Source organism: Chelonoidis abingdonii, chromosome 4 (assembly GCF_003597395.2).
Source record: "Chelonoidis abingdonii isolate Lonesome George chromosome 4, CheloAbing_2.0, whole genome shotgun sequence".
NCBI lineage: Eukaryota > Metazoa > Chordata > Testudines > Testudinidae > Chelonoidis > Chelonoidis abingdonii.
The window spans coordinates 111,991,702-112,017,660 of record NC_133772.1 but is presented as its reverse complement, the minus strand read 5'-3'; the positions used below and the strand labels follow the sequence as shown (position 1 = coordinate 112,017,660).

At 41.9% G+C, this 25,959-nt stretch overlaps 2 protein-coding genes across 2 annotated transcripts in view; both read left to right on the top strand.

Moving 5' to 3' along the window:
* Positions 1–25,959, top strand: part of ANGEL1 (angel homolog 1) — a 323,326-nt gene that overhangs the window by 94,587 nt on the left and 202,780 nt on the right. The window lies entirely within an intron of this gene.
* Positions 17,062–21,902, top strand: IRF2BPL (interferon regulatory factor 2 binding protein like). Its single transcript, XM_032801919.2, has one exon. The coding sequence runs from the start codon at positions 18,967–18,969 to the stop codon at positions 21,166–21,168; it is 2,202 nt and encodes a 733-aa protein (XP_032657810.1). The 5' UTR covers positions 17,062–18,966; the 3' UTR covers positions 21,169–21,902.

Genomic DNA, 25,959 nt, shown 5'->3' with positions numbered 1-25,959 from the left:
CCATATTTGGGGTCGGAAAGGAATTTTCCTCCAGGGAAGATTGGCAGAGGCCCTGGAGGTTTTTCGCCTTTCTCTGCAGCGTGGGGCACGGGTCACTTACTGGAGGATTCTCTGCACCTTGAGGTCTTTAAACCACGATTTGAGGACTTCAATAACTCAGACATAGGTAAAGGGTTTGTTAGAAGAGTGGGTGGGTGAGATTCTGTGGCCTGCCTTGTGCAGGAGATCAGACTAGATGACCATAATGGTCCTCTCTGACCTTAAGTCTATGAGTCTATGAGACATTGGCAACAGGGTGAAGAGGCCTGCCCCTCTACACTATGCACAGTACCTTAGAACTCTCTGGCTTTCTTTCAGAGCATTCATATTTTTCTACACTTTCCCCCTAAACTTTCCCCCCCATCTTTTGGGAACTTGCCTCCATTAGTTCAAGTTGCCTTCATCTCTGCTTGGGAGTTGAAATGTGGATGATCAAACACAGAAGCATGCAGCTGAAGAATCAAAGGAAGACTAGATCCTGCTTTCAGTGCAAGTCTCCCCTCACATCCTGGAGGGGAGGAAAATATGTCTCTTTTACCCTCAAGGAAGATTATCTCTGAGGGGCCTCTTTGACCTGAAGGAGATGGCAGTGGAGAACCCAAACCCTCCTAGGAAAATAAGCATCAAGCACTACTATACTCAGTCCCCAAGAAAGCAAGCAGGCTCTGATTCAGTTGCAGTCAGGCATCTGTAGCATTCCTGAAGCAGCTCCAGAGGCTCAGCCTGAACCACCTAGGAGATTCAAGTGCCCTTTATGGATCCATGAGGGCAGAGGACTGGACTCGAAGACCTCTCGAGGTTCCTTCCAGTCCTAGAGTCTATGAATCCTGAATTTGGTCTTGAAATCAATCCCCAGATAAGAAGATTCAGTGGGGCTCAGCTTATCTAAAAATCTGGCCTCCTTGGTTGTCGTAGCTTCCGCCTGATGAGTCTCAAAACTTGGCGCATTATTGGTCAAGGAACAATACTGTACTTTTCACATAGAGAAGGGGGTTCTTTGAAGTCTGGATGACTTCATCCCAAAACTGAAGTGAGTTTTCCTAAATTATGGAGATAGTATGATGGGAGTACTGTCCAATGTCAAAACATGAATAAGGAAAATGGGGGGTGATGGGGAATACTTGTGATGTCAGAAGAGACTGGAAGACTTACTTTATTGGGTTTCTCTTCTCTGAGAATCTGACCCCTGTGTTAAGTGATCTCACTCTATGTAAACCAGATATGACTTCCAGTGTGCACAAAAGTTGGGGACTGTGGTTCCCTTAAGAGGGAATTTAGATAGTTTGAGGCAAAATGCTCAGTAAAAATATTTTCCTCAAATATTTTGGCATTGACTGCTGATAATCTTAAATTAAGTTGTATTAACCATGTATCTTAGCATCTGAAGCTTTGGACAAACTATTTTAGGAAGAGAAAGCAGAGCATAATAGAGGGCACCAAAGAAGAACATCCTGTGCAATGCTGTGACCACAGATGGGAGGTCATGCATGAGGTGAGGACATGTTATTACATGCTGACTCAGTAAAAAAGGTGCAATCAGCATTAGGCACCCAAGCAGGCCAGGCTTTTGGGGTTAAGACAGGGGAGATCCTCCTCCTTTGCTTCACCCACAACTGCCCACTGAAAGCAGAGCCAGCCCTTTTTACCCTGTGTGAGGGGCCCTGATTGATTTCTGCTCACTTCCGGCTCTTCTTGCCAGTTCTCACAGGTTCTCCCAGCAGCTGATCCTGGGTGGCCTCTCTAGGCAGCTTTTGGACATCTCAGACTGCTGTTCTTTTCCTCCAAAAGGACACCTTCTTTGGGCTGGTGCTCTAAGCAGTGGGACCTCCAGCAGGGAGCATCAAATGCCCAGTCCCCCTTGTTACACAGATTTAGGCTAGTTCCATGTGGACATTTGTTCTGCATAACACTAGCATACCATTCTACAGTAGGATTTCTTTTTACCTGCTTGGAGCTGTGAGATATGTGAGCCCAGTGTCTGTTTGGAAGGTTTTCCTAGTAATGATGACAGTAGCTTTATGGGGCTGTGGAAGCAGCAGCAGGACTTGGTGTTTCCAGGAGGCATTTTGGGGGGCATGGGTGGAGTCGTAATCAGTGATCACACACTGTTTAAGATGCTTGCAAGACTTGTGTGTTATTTGGTGTCTGATTCCAGCTGGCTGTATATCACAACACCCTGCTCAGACTCTGACTAGGAAGCTTAGGCCTTAAAGGCACATCTTCCCTTCCAAGCCAAATCTTAATACCACCACTTTAAAAAAATGTAATATAACAAATAATTACAAATACTTATAACTAACTTCCTAAACTTTCTAACAATATTCAATTAATCTTTGAGGTGCCCTGTGCTGTTGCTTGGACCTTTGAGGCTGTTTCAGCTTTGTTCTGTATTCTCAACAGCTTCCCTATCTCTTGGAAGATGTTCTCAATTGTTTTAGTTCCCTGTTCCTCCAATGAGTATACCCTCTTGATGAGACCAAGGGTATGACACATTTAGGTGATAGTCCGTTCATATTGTGTTGCAATGTTGTCCATTGCACCTGTGAAGAATACTACTGAGTTAGTGGTGCTGCTATCATCCTCTTTGCCCATGCTTGTGCAGACTCTGCTGGTGAGTGGAAACTCTTGCAAAGTGACATAATTCATTGCGGTTTTACATCTTTTTCCATCTGGTGAGCATTGTCTTGGCTTGTGTTGTTTGCCACAGTATGTGCAGCCACATATGCTGTTTTTGGTAGACTCTGAATTTGAACTCTGCATGCCTTTCTGCCTCAGGTCTCTTTTCTTGAAGTGTTTGGATTTTCTGTCATGTCCACAGTATCAGAGAACTGTTCATCCTTTTTTCTGGACTGGATCTCCTTCTTTGCTGGGCAAATTCTAATTGCTTTTTCAAAGTTTTAATTCTGTGTATCCAGTGGTCTATCTGAGTGTTTTGTCCCAGATCCCAATCACAATCTGGTCTCTTATCCAGGACTCTGTGAGCCCTTCAGAATTGGAAAATTGGCTCTTCAGCCCTAGATCAGTCAAACTTTTCTATGGTTTCACCTTCTTTTTGTACTTTTGTAGCTGAAAAGTATTTCATCTTAATGGGGAGAACTCAAATTTCTGTAATACCGTTTCATAGTTATCCTCCTATGCGTGAATTCACTGAAAACTATTAAACACATCAAGTGCTTCAGAACTAGCTATTGTCAGAAATAAGACTATCTTCTGACATCTTCCTTTTTGCTGGCCCCCATTGCTTCCAGATACAGAGTGAAGCACTGTTTAAGCCTTCTCCAGTTGTTTTCTACATTTCCAGAGAGTTACAGCTCTAGTGGGAACTGGAATTTAACTGACTGTAGCAATGGGATGACTCGCTGGCACAGCACCTTCTGCTGGTTGTCTCAGGAATTAGGTCTCCAGCTCCAGAACACCCTCTGCTGGAGGATGTCCCGCTTGTTGCTGGCCCCCATGTCCCTCACCTCAGGGGTCTTCCCTCTGCAGTACCCCTGCAGTCTTTAGGTCTCCCCTCCCCAGAGAACCCCTAACCCTCTATCCTCACCTTGCCTCAGTGGCTACTGCCAGTCATTGTCCAGCCCCCACTCACTGAGCAGACTGGAGTCTATAAACCACTTATTATTGGCAAGGGGGGGTTGGACCTGCTGCCTTTCCTAACCTTGGGCTGCACCTCTGCAACCCCAGTAATTGCTTTGGGTCTTTCGCCAGGCCTGCAGCCTGGGGAATTGCCAGGCTGGAGCTTCCCCACTCCTTTGTCTTTCCCTAGCCCTACTCTACCTCAGGCACCCTGCTCAGCTCCCAGGCTGCCAAGTCCTTCTCGCTCCACCACTAGAGACTGCCTCACTGTCCTTTAATAGGGCCAGTTGTGGCCTGACTGAGGCGTGGCCCCATCTGTGGCAGCTTCCCCAATCAGCCTACCTTATTGGCTCCCCGGAGCAGCCCTTTCCCAGGGCTATTTTAACACTTTCCAGTCTGGAGCAGGGTAACTGCCCCGCTAAACTGACCAGTTCTTTCTCTCAGGATATTTTCTTAGTTTGTTTTATGCCTGATACCATATGGTGTTCAGTGATCACACAGTGCTTAATTAAGGTGCTTGCAAGAACTGATTCTAACTGCTGGTGCATAGCAAGAACGTTACAGTATCCACACAGATTCTTTGTCTGAGAAGCTCAGCCCTTAAAAGCACAGCCCCTAGTATCACAGATGATGAGGAGGAGGATGCTGTGGCAGGATGGCAAGAGTCAGTTAGTGACCTATGGAAAGGGTTATTGTGAAACTCAGAACAGTATCCCTTTTGACTGAAGTCACTTCTTGGCTGAGGACTGGCCAGGCTGGAGAGGAAAGAGGTGAGTGTCTTCAGTCGTTCCCTAATTAAATAGCTGCCTGTATGTCCCTTCCAGTCCCTGTGCTGCAAAAAAGCTCCTTCATCTCACTTCAAGATGGGGTTGTGGTTTGTTTTATTATTATTTTTGTTTTGCTCTCTCAAGCAGCAACTTCTTTCCTATGCTCCTTTCCTTCCTAATATATTTGCATCATTCTCCTGGAACAGACTCAGCCCTAGAGGCAATAGTGTTGCACTGCAACGCAGACTAGGGGAGACTATTTGGCTTTAGCACCACTTGGGAAAGCTTTCAGCTTGAGATGGAGTTATGTGTATGGGCAGCAGGGGGAGGGCAGAATGTTTCCTGGTTTTCATTACACATCTTGGCAAATGACTGAGCCGCTTGCCTGACACTGTACATTTGTTCACTCAAAATTCTGATTAAGGGAAAGGAATCTAGCAGTATATAACTTTGTGAGTCTCTTTATCCCTTAGAACTTCCATCAGAGAAAAGGGCTCAGAAGGAGAGATACATTTCCAGCTGTCCATCAATGCCCCTATATTAGCCATAGATCATGAGACTTTAATTAGAGCTTTGAATGTGATTGGCACCCAAGAATGTTTGTCACTCAAAATGTTTTGGCTTTTTTGTTGTGTTTTTTTCCCCATGGATGGAAAGAGGAGGGAGATAACATTAACAACTTACATTTTTAGGATGTCTTTCATGCTGCAGGATCCCAAAGTATAGATAGATAACATCACCTGAAGAAATACAGCCACTTGTGGGGTTGAACATGGTAGCTGTTTAACAGCATACATCAACTCTACACACAACTTTTTAGGCCATAGAGTGAAAAAGAATCCCATCTCCAGTTAAACACAAACAGAGAAGCAAAATTTAGTTAATCACCTTGGAATTTGACTAGGACACTGAAATTAACACCTTTACATTTGTGGGAGTGCCATGGGATCTTTGAGGAGTTCAGGTGGCCATGGCATTAGTTTAGTCTCTGATTCAGAAGACTGCATATCCAGCAGCATAGTATTAGCAGGAACTACTGTTTGTGTTAGAAGTACACCTACTGAATCTTCAGCAACACTTCCTGGACTACCCAAGTTTTCCCTGATCTCCTATCCAAAGACTGACCAAACCCCAAACCTTATGCTTTCTTAGGCCTGGTCTACACTGGGTGGCGGGGGGAAGGATTGATCTAAGTTACGCAACTTCAGCTACGTGAATAACATAGCTGAAGTCGACGTACTTGGATCGACTTACAGAGTATTTTTTTAAAAGCCCCTGGGATGAGAGACTTTTGCCTGGATCCCAAGCTTTGGCTGAACTATTCTTAGCACAGCTCAGAAGAGGATGGTGCAAAGGCAGCTTAAGCCATCTTTGCATCATCCTGAGGCTGTCTGACTGCCAGCGTGTAGTCCCCCAGTGTAAATTAGAATAGCATCAGGGCTACTGTGTTTTTACACTGGTTGCCAGTGCCCCCAAAGGGGCTATTCTTGCAGTTGGAAATAACTGAGCTATAGAGATGCTCTGGGTAGTTACCCTTTTTCCCAGCTACAACCTTTGCATGGGGGCCCAAAAGTAGGAGTGCTGTAGGAGCCACTACAGTGTCTGTATGCCAGATGAAGATTTTTCTACCCTATACTGGGGGATCCTTAAGTAACTGGTTAAGATGCTTTTAGGACTAATTTGCACTGATAGAGTGGCACAAAACAGCTTTAATGGACTGTCCTCCCTCAATTGCCTTAAGGGTCAATTTGTTGCCTGCTTGCTTCTGGATAAAATAATTTGTGGGGGTGTAATGGAGAAAATGGGGACTGAAATTCACTCCCTAACATCCATGAATTGCAGCAGCAGGCTATGGGGAAAACGTTTAAATTTGTCTATGCACTAATGTATCCTGTTTGCGATTCTGTTTGTAGCTCTGTAATATGTAGACAGCAATGTCTGCTACAGCAAAAAATATTTGTCACATAGATACCTAGGTGATAGAAGCTTTAGAAATAACTAAGACAGATAGATATTCCTGCCCCTTTTCTGTATCTGTGTGAATTTGTGTATGAATGTGCTTGACAGAAAGTCCTTGTGGATTTGTGTGTGTGCGTATGCACATGTAAGCATGTCTGTGTAGTTTGCTTCATTCACTGTTGCAATAACTCATTATTAAGGAATACCTTTAGTCTCATGTTGAGAACATACATAAGGGACATGAGTGTTGTGTTTAGGTTTTTTTGTTTCACTGTGAACATCTCAATCAAATTCCTAAAGTATTATTTATGGAAAAAGTGTGAATGTTCCCAGCTTGCAAATGAAGTCAAACCCTTGTTACTGTTTACAGTAAAACAGCTGCTCTCAGCATTTATCTCTGAGCCTCAGATACCTTCGCTCTTCCATACTCAGCCTTACATCATAGCAGCTGCAATAATAATAGGCTGGAAGAGGTCAGGAGCAGACAGTTCACCTATACCACACCTTTGTTTAAGAGTGTTTTGATGGTAAAATACCTCCACTGCTGAATTTTTCAGCCTGACTGGACTCCACATAGAGGCTGGATCTTGAGACCTATTTTGCCAAAATCACTCCAGCACCACCAGCCTTTGTCGGTGTTCTGATTTTCTCTCTTTATACATTTTCCCTATAAATATTCTATAGATCCAGTCTGGAAGATGTTCCCAAGGTTTTTCAAAGCTAAAGATAATAGTAATAACATAATATTGTACTTTTTAGTAATAACATGTCAGCTTTTTAAAGGTATAGAAAACTTAATTTGCATGCCAGAACTTTCCTAATTTACACTAACTAGGATATCCTTTGCAAATTATTGAATTTTATGAATTTGCAAGTACATGAACAAATGCACTTTTTAAAAAATGGAAAAGCATCACAATGTATTTTATTTTGAAAACTAATTTCTTTATAATTATTTATGATACTTCATAATGCACAAATAGATATACCAGAATGTATTTTGTAAAGATAACAGACTTAACATGAGACGTGGCTACTGCACTCCACTCTTCCAACTTTACTGGAAAGTGAGAGACTGTAATTTTTATGCTGTTTATGAAGTGTGTGGACTAATGAGATTCTGTTTTGTATACATATTACAAATGTATGAAAGGAAAAATAAGGGGCTAAAGTAAATTTAAGAACTTTTTAACAGGTTGTAAGTAAATGTCCTAAATGTTGTTTACTGAAATCCTCTCTTCCTTTGAACAGCTGTTGAATATGTGTGTGTATCAGCACATAAGTGAAAATGGATTCATTACTGTTTATCACACTATCAAAGAATTTAGTAAAATTTTATATTTTTACTTCAAAAATGAAAATTTGGAAACAGAAGTAGGAAGGAAGTTAGACTAGTATGGCTGCAGAGTCCTTATCCAGACCTACAGCTACTTTTCTCTACATACAAGGTTTCTTTTGGCAGTATTTTATTAGGTTAAAATGAGCTAGATTCATGGTGGTCACATGCAGAATAAAACCTATAAAACTGTTTAGTCCCTGAGTACTTGAGGAACTGGAAGCTTTTCTGGTCTTACAGTTTCAGGGTGATGTCATGAATGTCTCAGTTGATATCACAGATTACAGCAGTATGTTGCTACAGAAGAGAATGTCAAGTTTGGAATGCTGTAGGATGCTTAAACAGGATCCAGCTACAGGACTGCATCAAAATGGCTTCTATGAGAAACCACAAAAGAGAAAGGCAAAGAGAGAGAGAAAATGGCAGTGAGCTTTATAGATAATATACAAATACATTCAGAACAAAAGTATGTGATGGAAATTGTTGGATCTAACTTATAAATGTTACATAAGTTACAATTATTATTATGAATGATTTGTATTGCAGTAAAACCTAGAGGCCTAAGTCAGGAATAGGGCTTCACTGGGCCAGGCACTGTACAAACCCATGGTGAGATACATTCCCTGCCTTGAAGAGTTTTTAATCTAAAAATACAACAAACAGACAAAGGGAGGGGTGTGGCACGGAACATACAAGCAAAGTATTTAGGGTAATGATAGCTGCACGTAGTTCAGTTTTTTGCCCCAAAACAAGCAGCATACAGAGGGTGGGGAAGAGAGGAACAATCAATCAAAATATGTACATTTTTATAGACATATATATTTGTTATGTATACATAATTATATATATTGCATACTTTAAAAAGATACACAGCAAGTACCATGGCATTTATTTTGTTATTATCAGCGTGCATACTTATAAATATCTGTACAGACACAAATTGTACATTCTATAAGGTTGTGCATATCTTTCTTTGGGTTATAGTGCTCCTGGATTAAGTGTCACCAAAAGCCCTTGATAAAAATGTTGCCTTCTACTTTGTCATACTGGTGGGGAGAATATATTTTAGTGCTCCCACCGTAAGTATAGATGTGTCTGTCACATTGCAAAAAACAAACAGCAAAATATATTTTTCTGCTATCAGAAACTTAGCAGCTAAAAGAGCCAAATAATATGTGTATGACTAGGATCTGGGTCCTTGTGAATGGAATACTGAAATTCTATATGCACTTATCTTTCCAGCATTTCCTTCTCTTTACTTTTATACTGTGTTGTTGACTCTGAAAGAAAATGTAAGCAGCTGTTTCAATTTATACGTTTATCTCCTTATCTCCATTTCCAGGTGAGTGGAGCAAACAGGTTAGCTTTAGCTGATTTTTAACATTAACAGCATAAGCTCTTCTGCTTTTAGAGGAATGAAGCAGGGCTGTGGATTTCTTTTTTTGGGGGGGGGGGAGGGAAGAGTTTCTGAATAATCAGGAAATTCCAGTGAGAGGAGCAGAATGTGTAGAGCGGCCAGAATTACCATGACAACCATAGGCAAGAACCCAAAGAGAATCAGGTAAAGAAATTACAGTTGAATTACAGTTAGCTTCTCAATTATTTTTTAACCATACCGTTATGAAGAAATATCTCCTTTGACCTAACACTGTGTGGTGTGGGGGCTTGTGGAAGTGCAGCATTGTGCGCATTGTTGAAATTGCTTCACAAATGTGTACATGTAACTTTTAGCTAGATTTGCACATATGACCCTTATTAGTCATATTAAATATCAAATGTGAAACTCAGTAAAAATCACAGCTGCCTTACTACCCTTCAACATGGTTTTGTGTTTTGCTAAAATGGAATTCAGTCAGTGTACTGAGTCTGTGTCGTAGATGTGTAAATATTTCCATGTTTGTTCCAGGCATAAGAAGCATCTCCTTGTTTTTCAAATGACCACCATCTTCATTCAAACCTTTACTTCAGACACTCTCACCCATGAACCTTTTTAACAATGAATCCAACTATAAATTTAAATGACCTATTGTTGGAAAGCTTGTATAGGAAAAATGAGTCTTAAGAAAGGGCTAGAATGAAGATGGTGGTGACTTGAATAATCTCAAGCAAAAAATTACAGATTAACCTTCAACTGGTTAACTGTATAATCTGTGAAAGTTAGATTGTAAATTCATTGAGCAGGGATTCACTTTCTTTTGTGTTTGTTCAGGGTCTAGCATGGTGAAAGTACTCAACAATTAATTAAAAAATATCATACACAGTTAGATACAGTTATATTGCTTTCCTAAGCAAAGAGGCCAAATTAGTTTTTTGTTTTGTTTTTAAATTAAGCATTCAAAACTGGAAGCATTAAAATAGATATTTGACAAAGCACAAAGTTCCCAAAATATTGGGTTTTTGTGTTTTAGTTAAAATGTCAATCATGGTATGCTTTGTTTGCAGAATAGCTCTTTATATATACTCTATCCACAGATGTGTTCTCATATTTGATCTTTGTAATGTTGTACTTTATATCCCTGAGTTCTATAGCATGGTCTCACAAATAGAAAATATACACTGTATTGTTCCATGATATAATGTCATGCTTAGAATTCTCTTTGTTTTAACAGAATTGAATTTACTGTGCTTCAGCAAGATGTCTTCGGAGGACCTAATTTTATTGCTGTTGCAGAAACAGAAAGAGTAACGTGTTGAAAATTATACACATTAAAATGGATGTAAATTGCTGGTTAAAATATATGTTTTTGTTTATATGTATAGATATTCATATTCATTCATAGCCATACTCAAACTATGTATAGCTGAGGGCTGTATTTATTTTAATCTTTGGGACTGTGATGAACTGAGCTTCACTTCCAGGGTTTATATTGTCACCACAATCTCTTTTTCAAAAAATGCAGCATTTCATCTTTTTTCCATACATCAACCATACATGGAGTCTACATAATTGGTCCGATCCTGCTGAGCACTGCAACTCCCAGTGACGTCAAGGAGATCTGATGGCATTTGGCAGCTTGCTGGATTGAGCTCCAAATTAACTCATACCTGCCAACATGTGAAAACTACAAATAGGGATATTTACAGAAAGAAAGGAGGCAGCCATTTAATTCTGTTGAAAAGCATTGAAATGAAAGCGATTTCTGGTGGGACAGACTGAGGGGAAAGGATTTCCCTTCTCTTTCTCTTCTTGTCATCCCTCAAAAAATCCAAAGACAGACTTTCACAAATAAGGATAGTTTGCAGGTACATGTTAATCTTGTTCAAAACTGTTTGGAAGAGAGGTGTGCAATACCTCACCCTGTCCTTTCAAACCATCGCTTCCCGCCTTTCAAGAGTTAACCTTTTCTAGAACGTTTATTTCACCATCAAAAAAAAAACAAAAACCAAAAAAAAAACCCTGCAGAGCTGAGAGGCTGCAGATCACAAGGCCATTCTGATAGCCTTCTGTCCCCATGGCAACAGCAACGGCATTTATCAGTTCCTTATGAGAGCAGGCACAGCAAATCTGCATTGCACATGGCAGCCTTCCAGCCTTTCAAATGAAAGAGCACTTTGAACTGCTGCCAAGTGTGGAAGGAGCAGAGCTGTCAGGACTACTTAATGCTGGCAGTTTGTACTTGGGAGCCTTTCAGTTCCCAGAATCCTTCAGCTATGGCAGCTTGCCAGGTACTTAGCGGAAGCTAAAAACTAACCCACAGACCATTCACTGCAGTGCACTCAAAATTTTCCACATGTACCATGTCACAAGTGCAGACTGTACAATGAAAGCAAACGCCTGCTGCTTGGGATTCTGATTTTATTAATAACCTAGGAAAAAGCAATTGCAGATTACTTGGCTGACAGCAATACAGTGTAGCCACTGTTTATAACTCTGTATGAGTGTGTCTCAAATGTATATTTCATCCTTCAGAAATAGGATCAACTTCAGACAACAGGGACTGCACAGCACAAATTTTGCATGCAGTACTGAAGTGTAGAAAGATCAGCATGACCAGAAAACGGAATTTTGTTATTTATGATAGAATACATTTTATATCCAGTGTCACCAAGTGCTGAACAGTGAGAGATAGAAAAGAAAAAAAGTTGAGTAGTGGCTAGTAGATATTTTCTGCCCTTGCCTTCTGCATTTTGCTGACATTGTGAGAATCTCAGAAACTGGCTGATGAATGCAGCAGAGACACATGGCTCTTGGTGGGTTTCCTTTCAATGGAGAGTTTTCATGAGAAATTCTTATTGTTTTGCATTACTCAAGGCAAAAGGCTTCTACTGGCACAAGAAACAAATTGGCACAGTACTGCTTTTTTTTTTTAAATCTGCACTGAGATCAAGGGCAAGGGCTTCATTTTCCAGCACTAGTCATAAGCCTTTAGCACAAATAGAATGAAAATTGTCTGTTGCTCAGGCAGTTGGACAGGATTCAGGAAAACTATGTCTGGCACTAATTCCAAAGTGGAGGTTTGCTTCAATCCACCACCATTAATTTCAGTAAACTGTTTTCACTAGTCTATATCCCACCATTCAAGAACTGTTTATTACCTTTTATTACATTAATTTTTTCAGGAGAGTAATGAAAACTATAGTAGGTACAATATATATATGTGTGTGTGTGTGTGTTTTACATTCCAATTTTTCATCTTTCCTTTTTTGTTCTCATATTTTGCTTTTTTCTTATACTTCTGATTTCCAAAAAAAAATCCATCATACTAAACACAAGACATAATATTCAAAGTACCCCATGGGGGAAAAGAATGAGATGAGAAGCCCAAGAACAAACACATCTCCACAAATTTTGGAGCTTTACTGCAAAGCTCCAAAACAACAAGGAAATTTGTGCTTCTTTCTCAGCTTGCAGCTATCTTGCGCTGCTGCTTGAAGACTTGACTTGATTCATCTAAGCAATACTGTCTAAAAGTAATACGCCAAGACAGTTAATTTTGGCACTTGGGGTCCCTTAGGAATTTTACCAGCAGTCTTTGAAAAAAAAATATATTTTTTTCTATTTTCCTCCCATACCTCATCTTGATAGAAGTCCAAATAAAAACTCCTCATCCTCCCCACCCTCGCCTATTCCCACCCTTGTCTTGTGCTCCTAAACATCATTCTTTCAATAGTACTGTGTTAATCAGCATTTATAACGAGGTTGGGGAAGGAGGTGTTTCACTTCTCTCAAATGGCCTACTTCCAGAGGGAATGGGAGGTTATATTTTGTCAAATAGCTTAAAAGATTTAAGTTTTCCTGCTTGCTTAGTTGATTTCTTCTTTTTCTAATTTGGCTTTCTCTCCTCCTCCTTCCCACCTCCCACTTCTTTTTTTTTTTTTAAACACAGTAAAGTTTTGTTTAATTCTCAAGTGTTATTAATCACTGGTGGAGGCCAAAAGCAGGGATATTTTTCTTGGCAGCACGTTTGATAAACAATCTGTGTATGGGGTGGAGGGAAGGGGGAAGACAGTCTTGCTGGTAACTAAACTAATGTTTGGCAAATTCTTAACTGTCATGAAAGTGCAAGTGGCCATCGGTGGGAATAGCCTTTAAAAAAAACAGAATGTACCGATTCAGTTTATTCATTATTGTTGATTTTTTATGATGTCCCCAGGATGTAAGATGAATACATGATCCATGGATAAAATAATAATGGTGAAGGACCCAGCCTCTGACCGCTCGGCATAAAATGCACTATCCATCAGTCACAAGTCATTTGCAGAGCAAACAGAATTAATTATAGGTGTCTGACTTTGCACTGTAAAATTTGGCGAATGTTGATAACCAAAAATCTGGTCTCACAGCTGTATGGAAACTGGTTGGAATGGATATAACAGAGGAACCATGTATGCTTTGTGGAGAAGAAACTGGATCTTTGCATGGTTTAGAAAAAAAGTCATTTATTTTGTACACCCAGATCAGTGCTTGACATCATAATTAGCAGCAACAGGACTCACAGGTAGAGGAACCTCTTAGCTCTGGCCTGTATTACTAAATGTTACTGTTGGGCAATAGTGCAGAAAATGGTAATATGACAAGAAAAAAGGAGGAGGAAAATCAGCAATAAAAAATCCCAGAGATTGCGCACGGAAGGAAAATGTCACTTGAGAGAATGGCACCATGTACAAAAATAAAAATAAAGGAATGAAAATTCCTCCCTACTAGACTGAAAACAAGTCCTTCACTTATCAAGAGGACCCAGTAGCTGAAGAATTTTAGAATAGGTACTGTAATCTGATGAGAAAAGTTAACTGAAATGATAAATAGAAACACATAAATACACTCTTATTCTTTGTACCTAAGTGTTTTGATGCTTCCTGGCAGTTTATAGAAGAAAACAGTGCTGTTTAACTTTTAATTTGACAAAATTCTGGAATTCCCTGCTAAAGTGTTTGTGATTTGATTTCACTAACACACTTCCCTGCACAGCCTGACTACTTTTCAGTGTTAATATTGTCATTGTTTTAATAAAACCAGAAATTTTATTCTGAATTATTTTTGTTTGTATTTTACTATACTAGGGTAAATTTATGTAAATCACACTCCTGATCTTTCTTTTCCTTCCTGCTTTTTTTTCCCAGCTGTAGCTACTATTTTGACCACTGAGGGAAATGTCAATTCTGTAGTTGAGCTCTTAAAGAAGGAATCATTTGCTTATGACTGCTGAATTGATTATGTGCAAAACAATTCACAAATAGAGCAGAATATCAACAAAGATTTACAAATATCCCTAGCCTGACCATTTAGAACCAGATCTTTTATTCTAGACATGCATAGTTCATGTGGTCCTAATACTGCTGAAAACTTTGGGGTTGTACTGTATTGTTCATCATCATTAACAATGTTCTGGTGATCAATAATTAATAATACTCTTGCCATGAGATTAATACTAATTCCAGTATTTTAAAAGCTAATGCACAAGAATGGTGTGGAACAGAGACCAGTTAACTGATTTTTAGTCAGGCACAAATTTGTTTTTATAGATGCTTAATGGTTCATTGTACTCTCTACTTCCCATATCTTGTAATTGCATTTAGAAAGGTGCCTGCTGGTTTGTATTCATACAGTTATTTCCACTGATCATTTTGTTTCCTTCTCTGATATTATAGCTTTGCCTGTGCTCTTAATTAATGTTTTGGGTAAATAACATGGGAAATAGGAATACAGCAAAAGGGGTTATAGGTCTCAGACTGTAACATTTATCCTTCAACTAAAGGAAGAAGATGGCAGATTTTACTTCTGATAGTGAAAATTATATCCCCTGGTCTTTGGAGTACTGGCAGGTCATAAACTTCAGCTAATCTAAATAGAATCCCTAACGTTGCATCTAAAGTGCTGACTGATGATTCTGACCAGAAGGAAATACATATGTATCAGTTGTTTGCTGCTTTAGCTTCTTCTCTCAGCTAATCCTCTGCCCTATTATTAAACAAGCCACTGGGTATTTTGTTTTCTGATTTTGTTTTTGTTTGTTTGAACCAAATCAGTACTTTAATTGTTTGGATTCTTTCTTTTCCCCCTCCAAACGTAATTTTAATTCCAGGATTATTTCAGAGCTAAATAAACATCAGACTTGTTTGGTGTAAATCCAAGAAGACTGATCTGGACTCCTATTGCCCTACCAATAGCATGGTAAAGGACACGAAAGAAAGAAGGAAGGGAGGTGAGCAGAAAGGCACACTGCTACCCTTCCAGGACAAATGCAGCCATGGATTTTATCTTTGTTTGTTACATTGTCATCATTCAATCTATTTTCCTTTAACAGACTAGATTGATACTGACAACCCGTTCCTTCTGAAGGTGCCACGGCTGTGGCATTTATTTGCATTTACATTGCAGTTCTCTTCTTCAATCAGTATTCCTGATATCACCATTGCTGCTAGCCATATTGTTGAAATGCTGGCATTTCATCCCTAAGTGCTACTTGCATAATGGTACAGTACATGCCCATGACCAAAGTTTAAATAAAGGTTTAGTCACGACGGAAAAACAAACGTATTTCCACAACTGTGTATCCCTTCAAGTAAAAGTAAAGGCAGTTCTGTTGCGTCACAGATGCTAATCTTCAGTTTCTTTCTAGACACAAACTATAAAGGGAGTTGACAGCACCTGTAAATGGTTTTGAGGCTAGATTATATCTAAAGTGATGATTATTTACACCCTCTATAAAGACTGTTCTTGTGAGCCAACGAGTCTGCCTGTTACTGTGAGGTGAGTGTTACCAAAAAAGGGCTTTATTGAAGAAGGATTCAGTGGAGCGAAGAGCCAGGATGATGGGCGGTTCAAACACGGAGTGCTTTGTCATTTGTTGAGTATGTATAACCCTGGGAGTGAAATATAGTCAGGATATCCTAGAGTTCTGCGTTCCCAGACACTCAAGATGAAGGGGAAAACTTCAGCTCTCTCAATTTGAGTTTTTAAGGGAGGAGGTGACCTTTTCCCATAGCCCAGTTCTCCTCATATGAAGATCAACATACAGCAGTAAAAAGGACAGAAGAGCTGACCTTCTAATATGAATCAGAGAGAACACACTTGTTTAGTCATGTAAAGTCATATTAATGTAGAAATCCTATAACCTTCACTAAATCACTATTGCTGGAAGTGGACTTTCACTTTAGCTTTCCAGCTGTCTTGCTTGAATCTTGCTTCTGTGAAACCTTTATCTTGTCCACAATTTAGGTATGAAATTCAAGTGTGAAATCCACTTTCCCTTGAGATCATCTCTTTCAGAAAATTTGCGTAGAGGAGACTCAAATAATTCAAGGACTTTTATCTCTATCTGGTGCCTCTGTAAGCTTTCCCCTTTTAAAAAATAAAGTCACTTTGTCAGAATTGATTCTCTTACTGTATTTTATCTGCTCCTGCCACTTCTGTAACTTTTTATAGTGTGCATTTCTTCAAGCTTTCTCTTAAAATATAAGATCATATAATTACCAAATTAATGTTGCCTTCTTTATAGATTATCAGCAGACATAGAGATGTTTTAGACAATTAGTGAATTGAGAAGTATTGGTGATTTGAAGGGAATATATTTATTTGAAGAAATAACATCACCAAAGTGTGAAATATGAACAGTACAATATAAATTGATTTTGTATAGCTATTGTTATAATCAGCATATAAAGTGGTAAATTGCTAATGCTGTATATATGCCTGTGTATATAAGGAAAAGTGGCACTATGCCATCGAAATCAGAACTGCCTTTACAGGACAGAGAAAAAAATCAAATGGCAATTTTTTCAATGTTTTAGCTCAATAAAGGAGAGAGTTGAATAAATATAATATAAAGGAATAAGTTATCCAGCATAACCAGCTGTAATATCCTACAGCTTCACTGAGTGTAACAATATTTTCCCTTGTGAATCTTGACTCACACTGAGTAGCTAGTTACATTGTAAGAGCTGGAATGTGAGTGAGTGACGCAATGCTGTTTGCAGTATGCAGAGGAATACTTGCAAGTTTCTTAGTAATCGAGTCCCGACAGTGAAAATTTATTATTCTTTGGAAGTGGACAGCAATTTCATTGTTTGCAAAAACAGAAACTGACTGCAGTGAGAATAAAAATGGGTTATCCACAGCCCCTCCTTCTGAGCATGGGCACTGGCGTGCACAACAGGGAGGGGGAGGGGAACATTCAAGTTTCAGAATCGCAGTTTAGAAAGTAAAAGTTGTTTTCTGTTAGTCAAACTAACCTACAACTAATTTGCATTAACGTAGGCTGCTTTGAATATTACGCATGTTACTATAATGCAAACGTATAAAGGCTATTTAAAAGAAAAACGAAAGCCTTGAATTCTCATAGCACTGGGGAAATCCTATGTCCCTTAGCATTAATGAGATGATATCACACCGATTACGCACCTGCTTGGCCTCTCTTACACCCCTGCGGTATACACAGCGCGATGTTTCTCAGTTCAATCTTAAACACTCACCAAATAGGGCTCATTTACACACAACAAAAGTGGAACAGCTCCTGATGTATTCATGGGATTATTTATGTCATTCTGTCACCAGAATAATTGAAAAAACGAAATCGGATAAAGATTGCAAACATGGTTAGTTTGGGAACCTTGCACGTTTGCTTTAGTAGCCGGAGTGCATGTAAAACCCACCGAAAGACTTGGTGGCAGGAAGCTGTGCAATTGCCAGGGAAACTAAATGGAGCGATTCGTAGCTAAACTCCTGCAAACGAGACATTTGAATTTAGAAAGCTAAGCCAGGAAAAAAAAATATTATTCTGCAGTGCTTCCTGGCTGCGCTTTCGTTTTGGAGACGCTGCCATGAGGGGTGGGGAGGAGGGAGAGGGAGCGATCTTGTGTTTAAGTTTCCAAACATAGCCCTTGGTATGTCTCTCCCTTTCATTTCCAGCGGTAACTTGCATTGCTTCAGCTGTTGTACACACAAGAAGGGAGGAAACGGGCAGAATGTGGAGCATGCCCAATTTCAGAGCAACAAGAGGTCCATAGACAGAGGAAGTGGGGGGAAGGGGAAGAAGCTGGTCAGTGCTCGAAAAGGGAACTGCAGAGGGGGGAGGGGGAGAAAGGGAGGGGGAAGATGAGAGAGCATGGCAGTGACGTGAGGGCTCCACCCAGGAGGCATCCGAGCTGGGGAGAGAGAAGGAGGGAGGAAAAGAGGAGGGGGAAGAGGGGCAGAGCCGGGCTTGGAACGCAGAGTAGCACACAGTGACACTCAGGATTCCAAATTGAAATTCCGAGGAGCGATCGAGGATGTGAGTGTGGAGCAGGCGGCGCCGCTCGCCATGCTGCTGCCGCCGTGAGAAGTCGCCGCCGCGAGGAGTCGCCGCCGCTGCTTTCGGGCTGCTCCCTCATCTCGTGCGCCTAGCGCTCGGGAAAGTCGCCAGGGCTCCCGGGACCGAACAGCTCCTTATGGTCTCCTCTCTAACCAGCGGATCAGCAGGTAGCTGAGTTCGAGCTCGTAAGGCATCAGCTGCGAAGAGAAAGGGGACCCCCATCTTCCACCGTGCACCTCCCTCCTCTCCGGGAGGAGGAGCAGCGGAAAGCAAGACAACGCAGGGAAACAGAAGAGGCTGGAAGGCGACCCCCACCCCCATCGGAACAGTAAAAGCGATCCCCCACCCCAGGGGCAACAGTGTCAGCACCAGATAGAAGAAGCCCCGTCCAGCAGCCACAGTGAGTGAAAAGCTAGACAACCCCTGCCCAAAGGGGCAATAGCACCAGGTCTGAGAGCCCCCCTCTTCAGTACTAGTAGGGGGTGGTAGACGGAGCGATACCCCTGTCCCACCCCCACCCCTTCCGCAGCAGCAGGCAGCTCCAGCAGCCAGCTCCACCATGTCCGCTGCGCAGGTGTCCTCGTCTCGGAGACAGTCATGCTACCTGTGTGACCTGCCCCGCATGCCTTGGGCCATGATCTGGGACTTCACTGAGCCCGTGTGCCGAGGCTGCGTGAACTACGAGGGTGCGGACCGCATAGAATTTGTGATCGAGACGGCCCGGCAGCTGAAGAGGGCGCATGGCTGCTTCCAGGACGGCCGTTCCCCAGGCCCCCCGCCTCCTGTCGGGGTCAAGGCTGTGCCGCTCTCAGCCAAAGAAGCGGCCGCGGCGGCCCAACAGCAGCTCAACCATGTGGACGCCTCCTCCAAAGCAGCTTCTGCCGGGCTTCCCCAGTCCAGCCTGGATCGCTACGGACTCAGTGCAGCTGCAGCCGAGCAGCGCAGCCGCTTTGAATATCCGCCGCCCCCGGGAAGCCTGGGCAGCAGCCACGCTGCCCGTCTGCCCAACGGGCTGGGCGGCCCCAATGGTTTCCCTAAGCCGCCTGAGGACGGCCCCCCAGAGTTGAACCGCCAGAGCCCCAACTCATCATCCTCTTCCTCCTCCTCCTCCCGCCGCGGGGCACACGGGGGCCTCGTGCCCGGCCTCCCCCCGGGGGCTGGCGGGGCCCAAATGAACGTGCCGCCTAATCTGCTTCCACAGACTTTACTCAACGGCCCTACAGCTTCTGGCGTGGCGCTACCACCGCCGCACGCAGGGCTGAGCGGCCGCGGCGGGGGACCCCCAGCTTCCTCCGCCTCTTCCCAAGGGGGCACATGCGGCGGTGGGGGTGGCAGCGGCTCGTCCTCCGAGGCCTGTGGCAAGCGACCAGGTTCGGTGTCCAGCAGCGATCAGGAGCGGGAGTTAAAGGAGAAGCAGCGCAACGCCGAGGCGCTGGCCGAGTTGAGCGAGAGTCTACGGAACCGGGCCGAGGAGTGGGCCAGCAAGCCCAAGATCGTGCGGGACACGCTACTTACTCTGGCCGGCTGCACCCCCTACGAGGTCCGCTTCAAGAAGGACCATGCACTTCTCGGCCGCGTCTTCGCCTTTGATGCAGTCTCTAAGCCCGGCATGGACTATGAGCTGAAGCTCTTCATTGAGTACCCGAGCGGCTCAGGCACTGTCTTCTCCAGCGCCTCGGGGGTGGCCAAACAGATGTACCAGGACTGCATGAAGGACTTTGGCCGCGGCCTCTCCTCCGGCTTCAAGTACCTGGAGTACGAGAAGAAACACGGCTCCGGCGACTGGCGGCTCCTGGGTGATCTGCTGCCTGAGTCTGTGCGTTTCTTCAAGGAGCTGGTGGGCGCGGACATGCTGCCCCAGCCCTACCTGGACGCTAGCTGCCCTATGCTCCCCACAGCCCTGGTGAGCCTGCCCCGGGGGGGAGCCGGAGTCGGCGGGGCGCAGGGGGCCGGGGCCGCTTCCAGGGGCCCCGGGGGAGGCGGCGGCGGCGGGGGGATGCGCAAAAGGAAGGCGTCCCCGGAGCCCTCGGACTCGGCGGAGGGGGCCCTGAAGCTGAGTGACGAGCAGCAGCGGCAGCAGTGGATGGCCAGCCAGAGCGAAGCACTTAAACTCACCATGTCGGCTGGGGGCTTCGGGGCGGTGCACGGAGGGGGGCCCCCACCCCCACCTCCGCCGCCGCTGGGGCCTCACTCCAACCGGACCACCCCGCCCGAGTCGGCCCCTCAAAACGGACAGTCCCCCATGGCTGCCCTCATGTCGGTGGCTGACACACTGGGCAATGCCCACTCGCCCAAGGATGGCAGCTCGGTTCACTCCACCACTTCCACCCGCAGGAATAGCAGCAGCCCAGTGTCCCCGGCCTCGGTGCCGGGCCAGCGTCGCTTGGCTTCCCGCAACGGGGACATGAACCTGCAGGTGGCCCCTCCTCCCCCCAGTGCCCACCCTGGTATGGACCAAGTGCACCCCCAAAACATTCCAGATTCCCCCATGGCCAATAGCGGGCCCCTGTGCTGCACCATTTGTCACGAACGCTTGGAGGACACCCACTTTGTTCAGTGCCCATCAGTGCCCAGCCACAAGTTCTGCTTCCCTTGTTCCAGAGAGAGCATCAAGGCCCAAGGGGCAACTGGCGAGGTCTATTGCCCAAGTGGAGAGAAATGCCCCTTAGTAGGTTCCAATGTGCCTTGGGCATTTATGCAGGGCGAGATCGCTACCATTTTAGCTGGGGACGTTAAAGTGAAAAAGGAGAGAGACCCTTAAAGATAGGAAATCAAACTCCTTCAGCTTCCTGAAGATGTAGAATTGTGAATATAACAAACTGCAAAAGTTAGTCTTATGTATAGACATTATTTTCGTCGTATGTTTCTATATTTTGAAACAAAGGTATGTACTCTTCTTCATTTGAAGGATAGAGCTGGTTTTTGTTAAACAGAATATACTATTGTTTGGTTACTACATAATACCTGTTCTCATTTCTTTGGCAGTGTGTTGGCTAGGTACAAAGTTATAGCCCTTAGCGATTACCTGCTGCTGGTGTGTATTTTTGTAAATGTATGCACTTCTTGAAAAAAGAAAAAACACAAAAAATACAATTTTTTTTTTGTTTGCCAAGGCCAGTGTTGATGCCTATAAAAAAAATTGCTACAAAAATGGTGACAGCTTATGTTTTAGGAGCCCTGAGTGTTAGTCTTTCACTTTATTTTTTTGTTTTGTTTGTTTTTTGTTTGCAAACGGTGGGGGTGGTTTGGGGGGTGTTTTTTGTTGCAAGTTTGTAAGGGAAATGTTTCAGTTTGTTTCTACTGATCTGAACGTTTTTAATCTTATGTGTTTTTTGTTTTTGCTTTATTGATGCACGGATGCTTTTGAACAGTAGAGCAAAATGCTGTACATGGAAAACATGCTCTGTTTGTCCTTTATACATTTCAGTAGTTAACAGAACACTGTAATGTGCCTTGGAGCTTAGTAAATTGTAATAAATTCAATTGATATTAATACTTCTTGAGTAGCAAGTTTTATTTTTCTCAGAGCTTGGGCAACAGATGCAAAACGTTGTCTTTTTAAAAGTCTGTTAATCCAAAGTCTTGCATCTCATTCTGATAATTGTGGCATTTGTACACACACTTGAATATATGTATGATGATGATATCAAACCTATCTAGATCTTGGCTCTGTGCCTATTTCACCTTTAATGTTGCAGTAACAGTTGCTGACTAAGCATTTTCTGTTTACTGTTTCTGCATCTCATTTCCCCTCTAAAGCTTTCCACCTGCAAAGTGTTTTTACACTAGATGCATCCTTTGCATGTACAATAGATCGAGGACTGAAACGATAGAAAAATTCAACCCTCTTTTGTGCAAAAGTCCAGCATTGTGGCTAATAACTTTAGTCAATTAAAAAAGTGTTCATTGAAGCTTGGCAATGATAATGGACTCTGGATAATGCACAGCTATGTAATTGAGCTCAGCACAAAAAGGATAGCTAACAATTTATGCAGTTTGTGCTGCACTTGAGTATAGCTAATGCCTCTAGTAACTGGATTTCTATTTTGTTTTGATGAACATTTGATGAAAACTAGTTGATAGGCAGTTCAGGGTTTGTGATGTCCCCTCCCCCCCTCAGGTGGAGAATGATTACTAACTGCACTGCATTACAATCTATTCTTACTGGCAGTGAGCAAATGTGATTGTTCATCGTGTTAACTTTTTAAAGTGACATTTGCATTTTCTGGAGGTGAGGGGGTGGGGCATTGGAATACCTTTTGGGTGGTCAACAGACAAAGTAAATACACAGGCCTCTTACTGGCTAGAAAAAGCAAACAAACCTAGTGTGAACTTTGTCCTCTTTGTGAGGCAAATGGGAGGAATGATAGAAAACCTTAAAACAAAAACATGGGCATAAGTCCCTTTGCAGTATCATTAACAGAACAGAGAGGTGTCCCTAGAGCATTGTGTCATAGGTTGTGAGCAGTGGGTTTCACTGAACGTTGGGGACCCTGGAAAAAAGAAAAACAACACTATGATGTGAAGAGGCACTTTTAAAAGTTTAGTTGGCATTTGGCCTTGTATCTGGTGGCTGCTAATAATAAACTTGGTTTCTATTCCTGGTAGAAGTGATAAATGAAATGGTGGAAGCCTTAAGTCTATGGTCTTTTTGTGTGCATTATGCATCCTTACTCTTTTTTGTAACTACAGCTATTTTGTGGTTTCCTTTCCTACCTGATTTGAAACTCATCCCTTGGTATTATTATACTCATGTTTTAAGAAAATGACCTTGTATTTTTTTAATCTTATGCCAAGTGTTGTATTGTTGCTTATGAATCTCATAACCTATTCCTCTGAGGTAATTAACTTGGGCTAATAATGCACAACAGAAGGTTCTGAGTTAATTATTGACTACAAACTACACCTTTTAAAAAAGTGTGGATTTATATTGATAGTATTTTTGTGTATATTTTTTAACATGGAGTTACCACATAAGATTTTATTCCCCAGTCCAGAGATAGTGGGATTAAAATGATGTTTTATTGACTATCCAACAAGGTTTTTACCTACTGCAAACAAATGAAGTTTCAGTTTAACATGTAATAAGAATAAAGTCATACTAATGTGTGGATTGTAACCACAATTAAAACAGAAAACACTGCTGGCGATTCAGCATTTCACAGTGTCATAAAAACTTAAATATGCTGATTTAAATGAATATATAAGTAGAGCAATCTTTGTAATACTGCAATCAGTCATTAATTATAGAAAGCTCTGTTTTAGTGGATTTAGATAATTGAAAAGAACTATAGCTAAGTATTCTCCAAAAGTTTTTGTTGTTATTTAGTATTTTTTTAAAATAACAATCAGTTTTCAAGGACTGCCAATCTGATTTTTAGCAGACAAGAGAAAGGTGAGAGACAGTGAACATGTGTGGAAAATAAGCTTGAATTGAATTGTAATACTGCCGTTAATTAAAGTTAACCATAGCTAGAAGGCATTTGTTGTATGGAGGGGGTTTTTTTGTAACCAAATGACCTTTTCTTTTACTGTGACCCATTAAGCAGCCAGTCTGGGCATATCAGCCAGCGTTTCTTTGATCCCACTCCATCAGCTTTTTTCTTTTTGAAGATGTCCACAGCTGACACACAAGCTGTAATCTTGGGGGGTTCAGTTACAGGGATTCAGTTGATTATATACATATATATATATATATATATATATATATATATGTGTGTCATTTTCCCCTTAGGATTTGTCAGTGAAAACCTAATCTTTGCTGAAATTTGTATTCATATTATGTACTCATTTATTTCTCCAGGTTTTCATTTTTCTTATCTCTCTTTTTTTATGTAAAGGGGGAAATATCTAAACTTTTTTGCAAACAGCTTTTCAAGAATAGATTATTTTGGCCATTTTCTTAAGAAGCTTTGGACCTTTAGTTGCTAAGAAATGGGGCAGAATAAGCATGGCTGAGGATATTTTTTAAAAACTTGGCAGCTCTTTCTTAGCTAGAGATTTATATGTTTGAACAAAACTTAACACAATTGTAGCAAAGGGGATGGGTTATCTATGTTGAAAATGTTGCACAGTTTGATTAGGAGCTGTGATCTTAGCAACTTTGGCAAATCTTACTTAAAACAAATATTTTTTATCTTTGTGGTGGTTTTTTTTAGCAGTGTTATGGACATAAACATGATCCCAGCGTCAGTCAACATTTTAGCCCCAAACTGGCCATGTGTGCCTTTGTTTTGAAATGACAGTCTCTTTAAACTCAGACTGGCTGCCAACATACCTTTGAAAATGTGTAGTAGTCACCGGATAGAGGTTGTCTTACTTCTTTAGGTGTCTTATAACTAAGCAGAATTTTTCTTCACCTCAAGGAAAGGGCTTTGTCTCTTTAGAGATCTGAGATTCATAACTGTACTACTATGTAGTGGTTGGTTTGCAATTCTTGCCATTTTCTTTTTGCTGGTATGCAGCCATTCTCCATTCATAGTAGGCTGGTTTATGTTGTGCCTTAGCAGCCTCTCTCTGTGCCAAAGTGACACATCCTGTAAATTTTCAGTAGACTATTGAACTGTCAATGTAATGCTGACTCTTATAAGGCTATTCTTGAAGTAGAACAGCTTCCCCCTTGGCTTTCAGCCATCAGAATCCATTACAGCATGCATCTTCTACCAAAAAAACACTGCACATATTCCCTAATATTCATTCCTTGGAGGAGGAGCGGATGTGACTATACGCGTCAAAATAAAAGGAAAAATACATACTTTAAAATATTATCAGTGTTGGTATAAATTGCATAAGGATATTGGGATTGTTTTGAAGGTCTTTGGACGTTTTATAATCAGATTTCATTCTAAAATTCAACCTTTGCATTTGGAATTGCTAGTAAAAAGAACATTTGAAGGGAATGGAGCTGTCTGCATTGTAATATGAAAACAATTGCAGACATGATTTTTTCTCTGTTTATCTTTAAAATTAAAAATGCATGTCTGTAGTGAGGCTGTTTCACAACTATTCTTCTCAGAGGAAAGTGTCTTTCTCTACATGTGTTTGACATGAGAATGTTACAGTACAGCCTAAACCCACATTCCTTACCCTCCAAGAAGGGTTTTGCAGGAATCAAACTCTCTCTTGGTGAACATTGGTTTTTCCTCCATTAAGCAAATAATGAGAGATTATATGTTATTTTAAATTTCTGATAGCACACCCACCATGCCCTGTCAGCCATCCACGGAATTAAAAACAACAACAACCTGTCCACAGAGAGAGAAAAGCAAAGGGGATCAGTTAGATAAGTGGAGGAGGTGGTGTAGAGGGGGACACTTGCTACAAGCCTGTCCAAGATGATTTTCAGACAGGTTGAATGGGTTAAATTACATGGAGGCAGCTAATTTAAAGGTAAGTATATTGTACAGTCCGGCTAGCTTCCTGCCTTTTTGAAATGGAGCTTGTTTGATTTCTTTCTTTTGCTGATGATGGCTGCAGCAGCCAAAGAAATGTGAGTGTCTCATACACACACAAGCCTGCTGACTGGGTTATAACTGCATTCCTCCTGCTGCTG